Source organism: Drosophila miranda, chromosome XR (genome assembly GCF_003369915.1).
Source record: "Drosophila miranda strain MSH22 chromosome XR, D.miranda_PacBio2.1, whole genome shotgun sequence".
NCBI lineage: Eukaryota > Metazoa > Arthropoda > Insecta > Diptera > Drosophilidae > Drosophila > Drosophila miranda.
Genome location: NC_046674.1, coordinates 40,682,275 through 40,700,143, shown reverse-complemented (window position 1 = coordinate 40,700,143; position 17,869 = coordinate 40,682,275). Strand labels below are relative to the sequence as shown.

Genomic DNA, 17,869 nt, shown 5'->3' with positions numbered 1-17,869 from the left:
ACCGGAGCGTCTGATTAGCAAGTACCGTAAACCCTCATCAATTTGCACTTTTCTTCAATCCACCAATATTCCGCATATAATAAATATTTTATGTTGCTGGCTGTTCACTTTGGTTTATTTTATTACTTTGTGTTTTATTTAATTGGTATTCCAATTCAACGAGGTGCCAATGAAATTGAGATCAGTGGCCAAATAGAGAAACACAGCGCACAAAATGGTGGCTTAGTTCTAGCACTCAATTTTTTTCGCACTAAATACCTGAGAATTCGGCATAGATTAGCCGAACACTTTCCTTTTTTGTTGAGTACAGATGAATCCAATTTGTCGCACAAAACCAGCCAGCTAGAGCTCTATTCGCAACAGAACAAAAAAAACCAATGACTTGTGCCGAGACAACGAAGATGCACTGTAGGTCACTGGTTTGTCGTGCGAATTTCCACGAAATGCTGGATGCCGATGTCCCTGCTCGGGCGCCAATGAAAATTCGGAAGACTTTTTCCAAAAACAAACGTGATGATGACTCCGGTCCAGCGGGCTCTAGTTTCGGTTTTTACCTTAAATTGTCAGGTAATGTATGACTAAAAAAAAAAACAAGTGCTCGACTTCAAAGCATTTATTGGACTGGTCGCAGTCAGAGATAGCAAAACTCCCCGACTCCACCGTCGAGCCGATCTTGAATGCGCAGAGAGCAGTACAAGAGCGCGGCGTGTGAGAGCAAAAGCTCTGCTCACAACATCGCACACGCTACGATAGGGTAATTACGATCGTCTGCTGCAACAGTCACTAAGAAGAGTATTTGGAAAGTTGAGAGACGCCAACTTGAAGCTACAAATGGATAAATGTGAATTCATGAAAAAGGAAACTGAATTCCTAGGTCATGTAGTCACTACTGAAGGAATAGTACCAAATCCAGGCAAAATCTCTGCCATTGTCAAATTTCCAATACCAGAAACGACTAAACAAATAAAGTCATTCTTAGGTCTGTGCGGGTTCTACAGGAAATTCATTCCTAATTCATTCAGACTAAAAGTACTCATCACCTCAGACCCTATCCTTGCGTTCCCAGACTTTGACAAAATGTTCACGGTAACAACCGACGCTAGTAACATTGGTAGTATTGGGAGCGGTTTTGTCACAAGAACACAAACCGATCTGCTACGCTAGCAGAACCCTAAATGAACATGAAATAAACTATTCAGCCATCGAAAAGGAATTATTAGCGATCGTATGGGCAACCAAGTATTTCCGTTCATACCTGTTCGGTAGAACATTCGAGATACAAAGCGATCATAAACCCTTGATTTGGTTGAACAACCTCAAGGAGGTGGAACCCAAAGGTTCCACAAAGGTGGAAAATAAAACTGAATGAGTTTGATTTTAAAATGAAATATCTACCAGGCAAAGAAAATCATGTAGCTGATGCCTTATCAAGGGTAAAGATTAATGAAAATCTCCTTGGAGAAGCTTCCAATAGCGTTGGTGCAACTGTACATAGCGCACAGGAAGACAATCTAAATCACAATGCTATCACGGAAAGACCAATTAACTATTACAATCGGCAAATTGAGCTAATAAAAGGCAATGAAGATAAGGTAGAAACAATTCGTTATTTTCACAAGCTAATCATCAAGATCACGTATAAGGAAATGACTAACACCTTAGCGAAGGATATAATAAAGGAATATCTATACACCAAGAAGAGCGCATTATATTTCCATAACGAAATAGATTTTCCTCCATTCCAAAAAGCCTATTTAGAAATCATTAATTCTAACAATATAACCAAAGCTATTAAATCAAGCACGAAACTCCTAGATATTCAGAATTACGCTGAATTTAAAGAAACCATATTAAAGAATCATAAAGGCTTACTCTATCCAGGGATAGAGAAAACCGTCAATTGGTTTAGGGGAAAATACTATTACCCGGATTATCAAAAACTAATCCAAAACATCATAAACGAATGTCCTACTTGTAATATTGCCAAAACAGAGCATAGAAATACGAAGTTGGCATTCGAAACTACACCGGAAATACTGAACATCAGAGAGAAATACGTCATAGATTTCTATATGGTTGGTAACCAACAGTTCCTATCATGTATTGACGTATACTCGAAGTTTGCCACTCTTGTAGAAGTAAAAAGTCGTGACTGGTTAGAAGCAAAAAGAGCCATCATGAAAGTTTTTAACGAGATGGGCAAACCAATTGAAATCAAAGCCGATAAAGATTCAGCTTTTATGTGCACAGCATTGCAAGCATGGCTGAATGCGGAAAACGTCAAAATAGAGATCACTTCCAGCAAAAATGGAATATCTGACGTAGAAAGATTTCATAAAACAATAAATGAAAAATTACGAATAATATCTAGCGAGGATAGCCCAGAAGATAGATTCACGAAATTTGAATTAATTCTTTACACTTATAATCATAAAACCAAACATAATACCACAAATAGGACACCAGCTGATATATTCATTTATGCAGGCTCACCTGATTATGACACCCAACTTAATAAAGTGATTAAAATCACTCAATTAAATAAAAACCGCATAGAGTATGAAGTAGATACCCGCTATAAACTATCACCTCTAGTTAAGTCTAAGGTAACAAATCCTTTCAAAAGGACGGGCGAAATTAGACAGGTAGACGAAAAACATTATGAAGAAAAGAATAGGGGTAGGAAAATAACTCATTATAAATCAAAATTCAAGAAAAAGAAGAAATCTAATAGAAGCAAATATAATAATTCCAGAGAAACCGAGGAAGTTAATGGAATCGGCGAACTTCAACACACTTAAAATCCTCATCTTCCTCATAATTACCATCGTAATGGCACAGGGCCAAAACATAGAAATAAATCCTATAAAATCCCAAAACGGATATATGATATTCAAAACTGGATCGATTAACATACCTATCAATTACGAATACCATTATCTAACTGTTAATGTAACTAAAACCGAAGAACTATACCAAAATTTATTAATGTAAGCCACTAAATTCCAGGACATAATCCAAATAAAATATCTAGTAGACAAATTGCAAAGAGAAATGAACGGGCTAAAAATAACCAAAAGAAATAAAAGAGGCCTAATCAATATAGTAGGAACAGCCTACAAATATCTCTTTGGAACACTAGATCAGGAAGAAAAAGTCGATTTGGAACAAAAAATAGAAAATTTAGCCAGCCATAGCATTCAAATGAATGAACTAAATTTGGTAATAGATGCAATTAATAGCGGAATAAACGTTATAAACAAACTAAATGAAGAAAAAGACAGGAATCAACAAATAGAAATTTTGATATTCAATCTACAACATTTCACAGAATATATCGAAGATATAGAACTAGGTATGCAATTAACTAGGCTCGGTATATTTAATCCAAAATTATTAAAACAAGACTACCTGGAACAAATAAATTCTGAGAAAATACTAAATACGGTTTCACGGTTAAATGTATTAACCCTATAATAGAAGCAGAAGAGGAACCAACCTCAGCCACCGCACTTGACACCCCGTCACTATACCCGAGGGTAATAGCCTAGGGACAGGCTAATAACAAACGTTGGGGGAGTGACATATCCATAATTCCCCACATCCCATAGACATTATGTTTATGTACAATTCATCCACCCCATCCACACAAGTAACAGGACCCCACTCAAGAATCAATAACTGTTTCTTCCGATCTGATCCAAATTCAACAACCGGATATATATGTTCATTCTCTATGATTGTGCGTTTTTAGTTTTCTCGTATCTTAAATATTGTGGCTGCCACAGATTTTCGTCTTTTGTGGGAGCGGAAAGGGGTGAAGCGAAATTATGAGATAAACGTTTAATAGTGAGATCTAACAGGAGTGTAGATACCAAATTTGGTTACTCTAGCCTTAATAGTCTCTGAGATTTGTGGATGCCGAGGATTTTCGTCCTTTGCGGGGGCGCAAAGGAGTGTGGCAAAATTTTGACACAAAACGGTCAGGGTCCGATATCACAGGAGTGTGGATACCAAATTTGGTTGCTTTAGCTTTTATAGTCTCTGAGATCCTTGAACTCATATTTTGCAATAGGTAAAACCGACCATGTGTTAGAGAGAGACAGAGCGAGAAAGAGTGAAATTGTTTTCTTGATTCTGGCTATAATAATAATACGATCGAAATTAGATTCTGCAGTCTAGAAGATATAGTCATCCTCTACGATTCTGCGCTTTCAGTTTTATTGTACCTTTGAAATTGTGGATACCACAGATTTTCACTCTTTGTGGGGGCGAAAGTAGGCGGGGTAAAGTTTTGAAACATTCTTGTAACAGTGACATATCACAGAAATCCGGATATAAAATGTCGTTGCTCTAGCTCTTATAGTCTTTGAGCACTAGGCACTGATAGGGACGGACAGACGGACGGACGGACAGACAGACAGGGCTCATCGACTCGGCTATTGATGCTGATCAAGAATATATATACTTTATGGGGTCGGAAACGATTCCTTCTGGACGTTACACACATCCATTTTCACCACAAATCTAATATACCCCAATACTCATTTTGAGTATCGGGTATAAAAAAGAGATGACTCATTGATGCATTAACATAAACTTGACACCTATATCAGGTTAATTTAACTTTGCATTCTTTATAAATAATTTTATTTTAACCCAATCTCAAATTTGGCTCGGAAAAAATTGGCCAGGGAAACAACAATGTTCGTTTTGGTGCAAACAGAAAAAATATGTGAAAACTGGAAAAACCTTTAAACGAAAATGAAACGTTTTGGCTGAAAACGTAATCCGCAAAAGTAAAAGAAAAACGGAGCCTGCCTGAATATTTTCGGAAGTTTTAAAAACCAACAACTTACCTTTTTTTTGATGCTGCCACATGCACACAACTCGCCTTTAGTTCGGTAGTTAGTCCCTGGTCATGTGGTTCTAGTGGATGTATTTCTTTAAAGAATACCTGATTTACTTGGCTACCGGTGCTAACATTCTCTACTGGTTCTGATAGAGTTAATGTACGCACACGGTCAGGGGAGACGGTAGACGTTGTGGGAGAGCTACTACCCAAATAAAACTGTACTGATTGGTTGTCGCCAAAGTCATCACTGCACGAGCTTTCATCAATTGTGACATTGGTAGTCCCACTTAATTGGCCACTAAGACTTATCGAGCTTCGACTGTAGCTATCCAGCAAACCTTGAATGAAAAAAAGTATTTACGACTTAATAGTGCCTGTGAAGTACATAATGTATGTGTCGGGTTGTATAGTTATATATATTTCCGATGAACTGATGGGTTTTCAATAACATTATGCTCGAATAGCGAATAACTCCTTTTATGATGGTATGGACTGAACTTTCAATCGAAACGACTCTCTCAGCATTGCAAAGCCATAGCTGTAGGACGTTAATATTCTACGAAACAATTATGATTTGTTTCTTTCTCTTGCTAAACCACTTCTAACATCACCACTGCAGTGGAACACACTCAACGCTCTCTCCTTTTAATCCTGTCTGAGCAAGGCGTCACTCCTTAAACACTCTTTCACAGGCAGAGGCCAAGAACAAATGTTAAATAAAACGAGGGGGAACGTTGTGAGTTGCTGCGGAGACCGCAACTCTACATTTATACCCGATACTTAGTCAGTATGCCTCTCCTTCGGCAGACGCCGCTAATATTAAGCGACACGACAAAGAGTGCGTGCGAGAGAGACAGAAAATCATTCTGAGCGTGACGTCGGGCGCTGCGTAGCCACTGCTTTATTTTCATACCGCTTGGTCAGCAATTCCCAAGCGGCATTATAATTCTCCAGCGGCCCAGTTAAAAGGTGAACTACCATACTCCGTACTTCACCCTTTATCGCGATTTTCAAATAATTGCTTTTTTTAAGAGTTGTACTCAGACTACATTAATTCTGTTACAATTCCCAGTCTTTTTCTTTGCCCGAGAATGTGGGTACTTCTACTTTCGGAAGATCAGGCAAATCGATTTCTTCTTTTTTTATCGTTGCTCCTTTACTATCCCACTGTTTTCCTCAGCTACGGTTTGCATCCTAACATCTAGGTTGCTTAACATGTTTTGAATATTAAATTCCAACTCACCCATTAGGTCGTCGAAGCTGTCGTTTGTTTCATAGCTATGATAAAACTCCTTAATTTTTGAGTTCAGTTTTTTACGGAGGTACTCAAATTATCGCTTTCTGATTCTACACTCTCCTAGTTTAGCCTGATCAAACCTCTGCATGGTTTGCTTCAAATACGTCTTCAGGTTTTCCACTATTCTGTCGATTCCCTCAGATACTTTTTCTATGCTATTGTCAATTTTGGGCTCTATGTCTTCCTTCAAAGTTCCAGTCTCCACTAATTGTAACTTTTTTATTTCTACCTTCCCTTTCGTTAGGGTTTCATTATTTTTGGACTCTATATGTGGTGAGAAATGAGCCTCGTAGTTTTTACATGTATATTGCGATTGACCTATTTACACGCTCATGATTGTAGTACACCGCCTAAGTAACTATTTTTACGCGCATAGCTGTGTTGTTGTTTACTCGGGTCCAGAACATAGCTGTAATGTTCTCACACGCATGGCCAGACCCGCAGCTGCACACGCACACAGCGATGCGTTCCGTTGTTTTGCATTGAAACCGTCGCGTCGAGTCTTATCGCGTGATCTTTCAATTCCCTTTTGCTCGACTTCTTTTCGCGGAGTTGATGCAGTAGAAACTTCGAGACGAAGCCGCCCGCACACATAGTTTGTACCGCCGCAGAATCGAACCCCCCGCTATTCTTGTAATATAATTGTACTATAACCACCAATATTAAATAATCAATAAATAATAAATAAGCTCAAGATATAAACGATTATACAGTCCACTAATTCATAACCATAACAAATATTGGTCCTTCGAGCCGGATCACTCGCGTGGGAGGCGGGCATTCTACCATTGAACCACCGATGCTGGTCTCCCACGCGAGTGATCCGGCTCGAAGGACCAATATTTGTTATGGTTATGAATTAGTGGACTGTATAATCGTTTATATCTTGAGCTTATTTATTCATATACATATTGAGTGATACCGTTACCCGCTGTTTGCCATGAAGGCCCTAGTGCATCGTCTAATTCAGCAACGTGGGGCCTGCAAATCCCAATTAACTCGCGTGGCTGCGGAGGCTCAAGAGTTTGTACAGTCATGTACTTCTGTGCAAACATTAGAGCACAAGTTGGACCGACTTGTTGCAACTTTCAACCGCTTTATGGAGCTGTCTGAAGAGCTGGTCCAATATAATGATGAAGAGGAATACGTGGATCCGGATTTGGACATCCCCGAATATGAGAAAAGGTTCTTTAGTGCGCATAGTATCTTCACTGAAGCCATACGTGACCGGAGCAGTCACGAGACTGAGCACGACAACTCAAATCTACTGCTATCGACCACTGTGGAACGCTTATTTGAGGGACAAACTCAACTTCTGGAGAGGATTCGGGACTCATCGGGAACCACAGAGCTGCAGTTCGAGAAAATACGCATTCCGACGTTTTCGGGCAGATACGAGGATTGGTGTCAGTTTAGTGACTTGTTCTTAGGCTCAGTCGACAAGAAGAGTAGTCTGTCCAAGTGCCAAAAGTTTCATTATTTGAAATCCTATCTGGATGGTGAAGCGTTGTCTCTGATAAAACATATTCCCGTATCGGATGCCAATTACCAGGACGCATGGGAGAGGCTCGAAAATCGCTACAACAAGAAGTCACTGATTGCTCGTTCGTTCATTCAAAACTTTCTTTCGTTGCCAACCGCAAAGGGTTCAAACATCGCCGAGTTGCGTAAGATAGTCGACACCGCTGACGAAAGTATACGTGGTCTACATGCGCTAAGCTGCGACAGCCGCGATGTGTGGCTAATCCATATCTTGCTCTCAAAGTTAGACCCGGAATGCAAGGAAGCGTGGGCCACCTCCAGTGAATCGTGCAAGGAAAATGTGACCATAAATGACCTGTTCGGCTTTGTCTTCGCCCGTTGCGATGCACTTGAGTCTTGTCAAGATCCAAAGCTAATCCAGGATACACACACGGTGCTGAATAAACGTCGTGCAATTTCTCATCATGTGGACGTGCCAAATACGTCTGCTCGTGATTGTGTATATTGTCACGAGCAACACAGCCTTTATGCGTGCACTCAATTCAAGGCTCTGGATGTTGTGGACCGCCGCAAGTTCGCAAGGGATGGTCATTTGTGCTTCAATTGTCTAAGCCGATCTCATCAAGTCAAGGAGTGTAATTCCACAAACACGTGCCGTCTGTGTAAGCTGAGGCACCACACTCTTGTTCATCCAGAGGACATACGCTCTGTCACGGCTTCCGCTGATGTCAATAACTCCGCTGACTCACCCGTCCGCTCGTCCAGTTTCCCTGATGACGCTGATCCTGCCGTGGTCAGCCATCATACTTTGGAGAGGAAATTCGTGGCCAAGAGTCAGGCCATATTGCCAACGATTTTGGCCACTATAGTCGACTCCTGGGGCAACGAGACCACCTGCAGGATACTGTTGGATACTGGTTCGACTATAACGATGGTCGCCGAATCATTTATTCAACGAATTGGTTTGCCGCGCACCCACGCTCGTATACCAGTGGTTGGTCTAGGCGCAAATCCTGCTGGGGTTACTAGAGGTCGCGCCACATTCACGCTGCTCTCCCGCACAAGCTCGGCCTCAGTGGTGGTAACAGGTCTGATTATGAACACTTTAACATCCTCGATTCCAGCCCAGAGGATCGAGTCTAACACACCGATGTGGAAAAGGATTCGTGATCTACCCTTAGCGGACCCTACATTTGGTAAACCAGGCGAAATCGACGTGATCTTAGGAGCTGATCAGCTTTGGAACCTGTACACTGGACAACGCAAAGAGTTTGGTTCTGAATATCCTATTGCACTTCATACTAATTTTGGTTGGGTCATTACAGGCAGCTACCATCTCAGTAGTGATGCTCACAACCACGCACTAGCACATCACGCGCACGAGGATCTGGACACTTTGGTTCGATCGTTCATGGACATGGAACGAGTTCAACCAAGTGACGCTACCATTGATGCTAGTGATCCCGCTGAGCAACACTTCGTTCATACGCACGCCCGCAGAAACGATGGCGTGTACATCGTCCAATACCCGTTCAAGGAATCTGCCCCTCCGATGGGGTCCACACTGCCACAAGCACTACGACGCTTTTCTTCTCTCGAGCGGAAATTTCGAAAATTTCCTGCGCTCAAACAACAGTATGTCGAGTTTATGGAGGATTATATACAACGAGGACACATGGAGGTGATTCCTTCTAGTACCGTAGAAAACGGTCCCGCCAATCACAATTACTTAGCACACCACGCAGTATTTAAACCAGATAGCACCACCACGAAATGCCGAGTTGTATTCGATGGCTCTGGGGAGGACTGCAATGGATCTTCACTTAATTCACGACTACACATCGGACCACCTATTCAAAGGGATTTACTTGGAGTATGTCTACGTTTCCGTCAGCATCGCTATGTGTTTTGTACGGACATTGAGAAAATGTTTAGAGGCATCCTGGTTTCAGAAGATCACACGCATTACCAACGGATTGTCTGGCGAAAGGAGGAGACTGCTACACTAGATCATTATCGATTGCTGACCGTGACGTATGGTTTAGCGTCTTCGCCGTTCTTGGCTGTTCGAGTCCTCAAGCAGATCGCGCAAGATCATGCCGATTTGTATCCGAAGGCCGCTGCTGTGCTTGTACGAGACGCGTACGTGGATGATATCCCTACTGGTTGCGATAGTATCGACGATCTCATTGCACTCAAAGAGGAATTAATTTTGCTATTGAGCCAAGCTCAATTTAAACTTCGAAAATGGAGTTCAAACTGTTGGTCACTACTCAAATCGCTGCCACAGGACATTTGTGAGTATCCACTTGAAGCCCTAGAGGGAAAGAGCCCAACTCAATATGTCAAGGTTCTTGGAATACGCTGGGACCCGGCTGTGGACGAGCTTTCCTTCAAGTTGACCATTCCCGACGCCACAGGGGTTCTGACAAAACGGATTTTGCTGTCCGAGCTTGCCAAGATCTACGATCCACTGGGGTTGCTTGCCCCCACAACTGTATTTCTAAAGGTTCTCTTTCAAGATAGTTGGCTGAGCTCGGTCGACTGGAACGAACCACTACCCGCGCAGCTATGCGCACGGTGGCAACAGTTTGTAGCTGAAGTTCATTTACTGGAAAGCTGTCGCATACCCCGCTATCTATCCTCGCCACTTCAAGCAACGGAGCTGCATGGATTCGCCGATGCGTCATCTCATGCATACGCCGCTGTCATCTACAGTCGCGTGAGAGTCAATAATGACTACGCTGTAACACTGATCGCCGCAAAAACCCGGGTGGCACCCATCAAACCTATCTCCATCCCACGGCTCGAGTTGAATGCCGCCCATCTTCTGTCGAAATTGATGTCTCTGGTTAAGCAAACTCTAACTATTCCTATTTCAAGTACTTCGTGTTGGTCAGACTCCGAAATTGTACTACATTGGCTCTCATCACCCCCACGGACTTGGAACACTTATGTTTGTAATCGCACGGCTGAGATTCTAGAAGCTTGCCCACGTAGCTGCTGGCAACACATTCGCACTGAGGACAATCCCGCGGACTGTGCATCACGCGGACTTTTACCAAAGGATCTGGTAGAACATCAACTGTGGTGGAATGGACCACCGTGGCTTTCCCAATCACATCGCACTTGGCCACCTGTTAAGGCCAAGTTCGCACTGTCGACTGAGGACGCTGAGCGGATGGAAGTAAAGGTCAAGCCCCAAGTTAGTCTACACATTTCCAATGAAGGAAATGATCTTAACTGTATGATCAACAAAGCTTCCTCCTGGTCACATCTCTTGCGGACACTTAGCTATTGCTTTCGGTTCGTACATCGTCTTCGTTGCAAGGACCGCCTGTCATCATTTTTATCGTCATGGGAGCTTCAATATGCCCGCTCTAGGGTAATCAAACATGTCCAGATGGAGTTCTTCCAAGTGGAGTACAGACAGCTGAGCACTGGACAAGCCCTTTCTCAAAAGTCCAAGTTGATTCACTACACTCCATTTGTTGACGACCAAGGAATTCTGCGCGTAGGAGGACGCATTGGAAACTCGATGACAACCTATGACGCAAAACATCCCATACTTCTTCCAAAGGAATCACCAGTCGCTGTTTTAATAGCTAGACACCAGCACGTCACATCGTTACACGCTGGAGTCGAATTTATGTTTCACACGTTGAGACAGAAGTATTGGATCCTGGGAGCCCGTAACATAGTCCGCAAAATTGTATTCAACTGCAAGATATGCTTCCTCCAGCGCAAAGGAACGAGTACACAACTCATGGCTGATCTTCCCGCCTTTCGCGTTCAGCCCACCCGCTGCTTTCTACATTCTGGATTGGATTACGCTGGACCAGTTACCATCAAGACATCAGCAGGTCGGACACCGAAGTTTGGCAAAGCTTGGTTTGCCATCTTTGTTTGTCTGTCCACCAAAGCAATTCATATCGAGCTCGTCAGTGATTTGACGACTCCTGCATTTATCGCCGCTTTCAAACGTTTTTGGTCTCGACGTGGCCCTATATCCGACTTGTACTCGGACAATGGCACAACATTCCATGGAGCCAGAAAGGAACTAACGGAGATGCAACGGATAGCTGTATCTCAAAGTCAAGACGAGGAAATTGCTAATTTTCTGACGAGTCAGGACATCAACTGGCACTTCATTCCGCCATCTGCCCCGCACTTTGGAGGTCTTTGGGAAACAGGCGTACGATCTATCAAACTCCACCTTCGCCGAGTAATTGGTAGCAGTGCGTTAACCTTCGAGGAATATTCAACAATTTTAACTCAGATTGAAGGGTTACTCAACTCTCGCCCACTGTGCGCGCCCAGCGATCACAGCTTGGATCCCCTTACCCCCGCTCATTTTCTTACAGGTCAACCTCACATGTCGGTGCCGGAGCCGTCCTTGTTAGACGTCAACATTAACAGACTGCAGCGTTGGAGACAACTGCAAGCCAAGGTTCAAGGATTCTGGAAACGTTGGAATCTGGAATACCTTACTTCCTTGCAACCTCGCACGAAATGGCAGCAGGAGTCCAACGACATAACCGTGGACACTCTTGTGGTACTGAAGGAGCCAAATCAACCGCCTAGCAAGTGGCTGCTTGGGCGAATCACCGAAGTTCATCCTGGCCAAGACGAGAGGGTTCGAGTGGTCACCGTCAAAACCGCCCGAGGAGTGTACAAGAGGCCTATTACCAAACTTGCTGTGCTTCCCTTGTTCTGAACAGTCGTTCAGGGGGGCCGGTATGGTGAGAAATGAGCCTCGTAGTTTTTACATGTATATTGCGATTGACCTATTTACACGCTCATGATTGTAGTACACCGCCTAAGTAACTATTTTTACGCGCATAGCTGTGTTGTTGTTTACTCGGGTCCAGAACATAGCTGTAATGTTCTCACACGCATGGCCAGACCCGCAGCTGCACACGCACACAGCGATGCGTTCCGTTGTTTTGCATTGAAACCGTCGCGTCGAGTCTTATCGCGTGATCTTTCAATTCCCTTTTGCTCGACTTCTTTTCGCGGAGTTGATGCAGTAGAAACTTCGAGACGAAGCCGCCCCGTTTGTACCGCCGCAGAATCGAACCCCCCGCTATTCTTGTAATATAATTGTACTATAACCACCAATATTAAATAATCAATAAATAATAAATAAGCTCAAGATATAAACGATTATACAGTCCACTAATTCATAACCAATATGTATGTCCTCTATATTTGTAATCATTTTTTCATACTGCTGTCTCTTATAGTAGTTATGATCGACTATTCCATATGCTAACAGTGCAGAATCATTGCCTGTAACTTTGTGCTGAAAGGTCTCCTAACCCTTGGATTACATCGCTGGTCAAATGACCAATTGCAGTTTCGAGAAAACTAAAAACGCAGGATTATAGATAACGACCATATCTATCAGATTGCTGAATCTGGATCAGATAAGATCATTTTTATAGCCAAAAGGAACAAATCTATTTGCAGTGGCTCAGCAGCGACCGACGTCACGCTCAGACTGATTTTCTGTCTCTCTCGCACGCATTCTTTGTCGTGTCGTTTCATATTAGCGGCGTCTGCCGGAGGAGAGCCATACTGACTTAGTATCGGGTATAAATGTAGAGTTGCGGTCTCCGCAGCAACTCACAACGTTCCTCCTCGTTTATTTTGCTACCTTTAGCTGTCAGTGAATTAGACACTTGTTCAGTCTCAAAGAAGTTGGTTTAACATCGTGCTCTTACCTGAGGGGGAAACAACGGAGAGTCGCAAAGGACCAAAATGTTAAGACCTTAAAAGATAAGTCTAGACATTTGCGAGTTGAGTTGTAAATTCAAACTAAATTTTATTCTTAAAATCAGAGCCTTATATGTGATTTGACAATGAGGTAGGAGGTACAATTTTATATTCTATAATTATCGTTAGACCTACGCAAAGGATACATTTTACTGCGGGTGTCTGTTTGAGTACATGCTTACATAAGTGTTATTTTAGGACTGCATTGGTTAAGTATGTTCTCCACTTGTGTTTTGTTGTAGTGTTTTTTAATGGGTTACAGATCTTTGTTTACACCCGAACTGTCATTACTTATCTACTTTATTTGATTTCTTTAGAGATCAGTTTTTTGGATAAATGAGTAAATGTGTACAATAATATGTTCATGTTTAAACATTCTGCAAAGGGCTGAAAGTTGATTGGTTTTGACGATAATATGCTCATGCTTGAACAGTATGGCTATCCGCCGGCAGACGGCGTTAGCGAGAAAGACAGAAAATCAGTCTGAGCGTGTCGTCGGGCGCTGCGTAGAGATCGAAATTTGATTTGTTAGTTACATTTTTCTAAAGATCACAATGAACATGCTCGACTGGACATCAATATATTATATGCCGTCTGTGAATTCTCAGCTTGCCCACCTTCAATCAAACATCGACTATCTTTATAATGAACATGTACCTTGTAGCATGTTACCTATACCGATCGAGCGGGTGGTGGTGGTATCCGACATGAAGCACGTGCTGGATCCGGCTTCCATATTCGGTAAAGTAGGGATGGGTTTGAAACTCGCTCGGATACCGGGCTCGCAAACATTAAAAAACTCAATTACTAATCACGTGCTATTTGACGCTATCCGCAACATAGAACACCCATACACTTACAGCGACGGACAGACAGGACGGAAACGGACTAGGCCATAGTGGCGCCTTTAAACGCAGCAGGTGTGGAGCTTGCGCATAGCCCTCCCAACCATGATCGTCATCTCCATCTCCTCGTTTTACGATCCCTTTGGCCACTAGGACTACCTTGACAGGGACGATACCCGACGCATGGCTCCAATAATCACGCTCTAACACATATCAAACATTATAAATTTATTTAGAAGAAGACCCAACTTTTATGCACCCCCTTGAACATTAATTACCCTAAAAATCCTTCGATATTCCCAAACCAACCGACTATATCAACCCCAGAAAAGCCAACTGGGAAAAATATAACACAACCCTGGAGGAGCTACTCCCTCCTATCGCCCCTAATTGCCCGAACACTGAAGACAACCTAAACCGTCTTGTGAACAGGTTTACGGATGCGTGCAACAAAGCCTTCAAGGCAGCATGCCCTTCTACCAGACCAAGGGGGAAAAAGAAACCCCCCTGGTGGTCTAAGCAACTAGACACCCTTCGTAGAACTTGTAGGACTCTATTCAATAGAGCCACAGGAACTAAGGAGGATACTAACTGCGCAGACTATAAAACCAGTCTAGCACTATACAAAAAGGAAACGAGGAAGGCTAAAAGAGCCTCCTTGCAAAAATTTTGCTCCGAAATCGAGGAAACTTCGGAGGCCGCAAGACTCCGGAAAGTTCTTTCAAAAACTACCCCCTCGGTAGGTTACCTCAAATAGAATGATGGCACGTGGACCAACTCTAGTGAGGAGTCCCTACACATTCTGCTCGACACGCATTTCCCCGGATGCACATCCACCGAGCCGTCACACCTCCCAGGAGAGGGATCGGTAGAATCGATGGACCATATCCTTACAAAACGGAACATAAGTTGGGCAGTAAACAGCTTCAGCCCGTTTAAATCGCCAGGCCCGGACCAGGTAATCCCGGCCCAACTTCAGAAGGCCGGGGAGACGGCCATCAACTGGCTACATAGTATCTTCAGGAAGATACTGGCGGTATGTACAATACCGCAAGCGTGGCTTAAGGCTAGGATAGTTTTCATCCCTAAAGCAGGCAAAACCTCACACTCAACCCCGAAAGACTTTAGACCAATCAGTTTATCGTCTTTCCTACTCAAAACCTTTGAGAGACTTATCGGGTTACAATTACGGACAACCATAAGTCCCCAGCTGTACTCAAGTGCGCAGCATGCCTACCGGAAAGGAAAATCCACGGAAACGGCACTTCATGAAGTGATCTCGAGTGTAGAAAAATCTCTGCATCTCAAAGAATACTCACTAATAGCTTTTCTCGATATCGAGGGAGCATTCAACAACGTCACACCGGGCGCCATTACACAAGCCCTGACTGACCTGGGGGTGGACCGTCACTTGGTGATGCTCATTGATCAATTGCTCATACGCAGGACGGTGACATCTTTGATGGGATCGTCCACCCAGTCAAGGTATGTCAACAGAGGAACCCCGCAAGGGGGAGTTCTGTCTCCTCTTCTATGGAACATGGCAGTCAATAAGATTCTATGCGACCTGGAAGAGGGGGGCTGTAAAGTAGTGGCATTCGCGGATGACGTTGCAATTATCTTTGCGGGGAAATACCCCCAAACACTATGCGACCTAATGACCGAAAAGCTTGCTCGATTGTCCGGATGGACAGAATCGAGCAGATTGGGACTAAATCCCTCGAAAACGAAACTCGTGTTATTCACAAAAAAATACAAGGTCCCGCCCCTCAACCCCCCAATACTAAACGGATATAGGCTCTCCTTCAGCGACAGTGCCAGTTACTTAGGGTTGGTAATTGACAAAAAGCTTATCTGGATCCTGAATGTCAAGGATAGAGTAAGGAAGGCAACGACAGCACTCTACACTTGCAAAAAAGCTATCGGCCTAAAGTGGGGCATGAGCCCAAGCATAGTCCTATGGATATACCTGGCAATAGTCAGACCTATAATAATCTACGGAGTTACTGTCTGGTGGCCTGCCCTAACAAAAAGGACAATCACCAATCAGCTGGGCAAGGTTCAGCGAACAGCCGCCCTCTGCATCAGTGGAGCTCTTCGAACTACACCAAATGATGCGCTAAACGCCATGTTATGCTTCCAGAGCCTTGACCTTGCAGGAAAGGAGCGGGCAGCAATACGTCTTAGCGACTCTGAACAATGGGTACCCCAGCACATAGGTCACTTATCTATACTAAATAAAAACAACATGGTCCCAGCAAGAACAGACTATCAAGTTCCAATGGAGCACACGGAGACTCCATTCAGCACAATCATCCCTCATAGAGACGAATGGCGCGAGGGACTCCCCGGCCCAGACGGGGCCATAAGCATCTTCACGGATGGCTCAAAGCTGGACGGCAGGGTTGGAGGAGGAATCTACTCTGAACAGCTAAACATAAGGCAATCTTTCAGGCTTCCGGATCACTGTAGCGTCTTCCAAGCGGAAGTTACAGCAATCAGGGAGGCTCTGTACTGCCTTCACACGGTTACCACCACGGCAACTAATCTAAACATCTACAGCGACAGCCAAGCTGCGATCAGATCACTTAACGCGATCTCCTCGAACTCGGCTACTGTGGCGAAGTGCTGCAGATCTCTTCACGAGATGGCTCAGCAATTTGCTATCAGCCTTATATGGGTCCCGGGCCACCGGGATATCGAGGGCAACTGCATAGCGGAAGAGCTGGCCAGTTCTGGTACTACGACCCCCCTTCTCCAAGATAAGGAGGATATTTGTATGCCTATGGCCACCTGCAAGCTCATCAAAAAAGAGCAGTACATGCGACTGACGGACAACAAGTGGCAAATAGGGCCACGTTGTCGCACAGCTCGGCAAACATGGCCGACCATAGATAAGAAGCGCACCTCAGAGCTCTGCAAACTAGGCAGGGAAAGGTGCAGCGCGGTCATACGTTCCCTCACAGTACACTGGCTAGTAGGCACCCACGCAAATAGGCTGGGTGCCCCATACAATGATTTCTGCCGCAGCTGCAGAGACGAGGACGAGGAGGAAACAGTGGAACACCTGTTCTGTTCCTGTCCAGCTCTCAGCAGAAGGAGGCTGCATCACTTGGGCTCTGCCTTTCTGAACGACATCTCGGAGATGTCCACGCTATGTCCCAGAAAGATCGTCAACTTTATAAGGGCAGCTGGATGGGACAACTGTTGACATGAAGTCTCATCTACAGGGAGGGAATGATCCCAAGCGGTATCACAACGGGCCGAAACCGGCCTAAGTGTGCTGGGCTCCGAGCGAGCTTGGCGGCCGTCTCTACCTAACCTAACCTAACCTACCCTAAAAATATCTAATCTGTAAAACTAACATGTAAATGTATAAAGTATAAGGTTAATGTTACGATTATGTACGATTATGATGAATGTTAATGTTAAACTATGTTATCCAGCTAGAATGTGTAGCAAGGTAATAATTAGTGAGGCATTCAACTAGTATTTAAAATAGCATACAGCGCGCATTGGTATTTACCGCACCATCGATACACTCGGTGGGAAATACCAATAGTGAGATATCGGATAAGAAACATCGAGAAGAGAGTGAGGGCACTTTGTAAA

At 43.8% G+C, this 17,869-nt stretch overlaps 1 protein-coding gene across 1 annotated transcript; it reads left to right on the top strand.

Annotated features, from left to right (window-relative positions):
- Window positions 1-9,653: 9,653 nt before the first annotated feature.
- On the top strand, window positions 9,654-12,683 carry LOC117186570. Its single transcript, XM_033387527.1, has 2 exons — window positions 9,654-10,445; window positions 10,518-12,683. Exon 2 carries the CDS (start codon window positions 10,816-10,818, stop codon window positions 12,349-12,351), a length of 1,536 nt encoding a protein of 511 aa, XP_033243418.1. The 5' UTR covers window positions 9,654-10,445; window positions 10,518-10,815; the 3' UTR covers window positions 12,352-12,683.
- Window positions 12,684-17,869: the final 5,186 nt, after the last annotated feature.

Bases quoted from the DNA above. Each gene is read 5' to 3' on its own strand.
- LOC117186570 (XM_033387527.1), top strand. From the start codon at position 10,816: ATGGAAGTAAAGGTCAAGCCCCAAGTTAGTCTACACATTTCCAATGAA.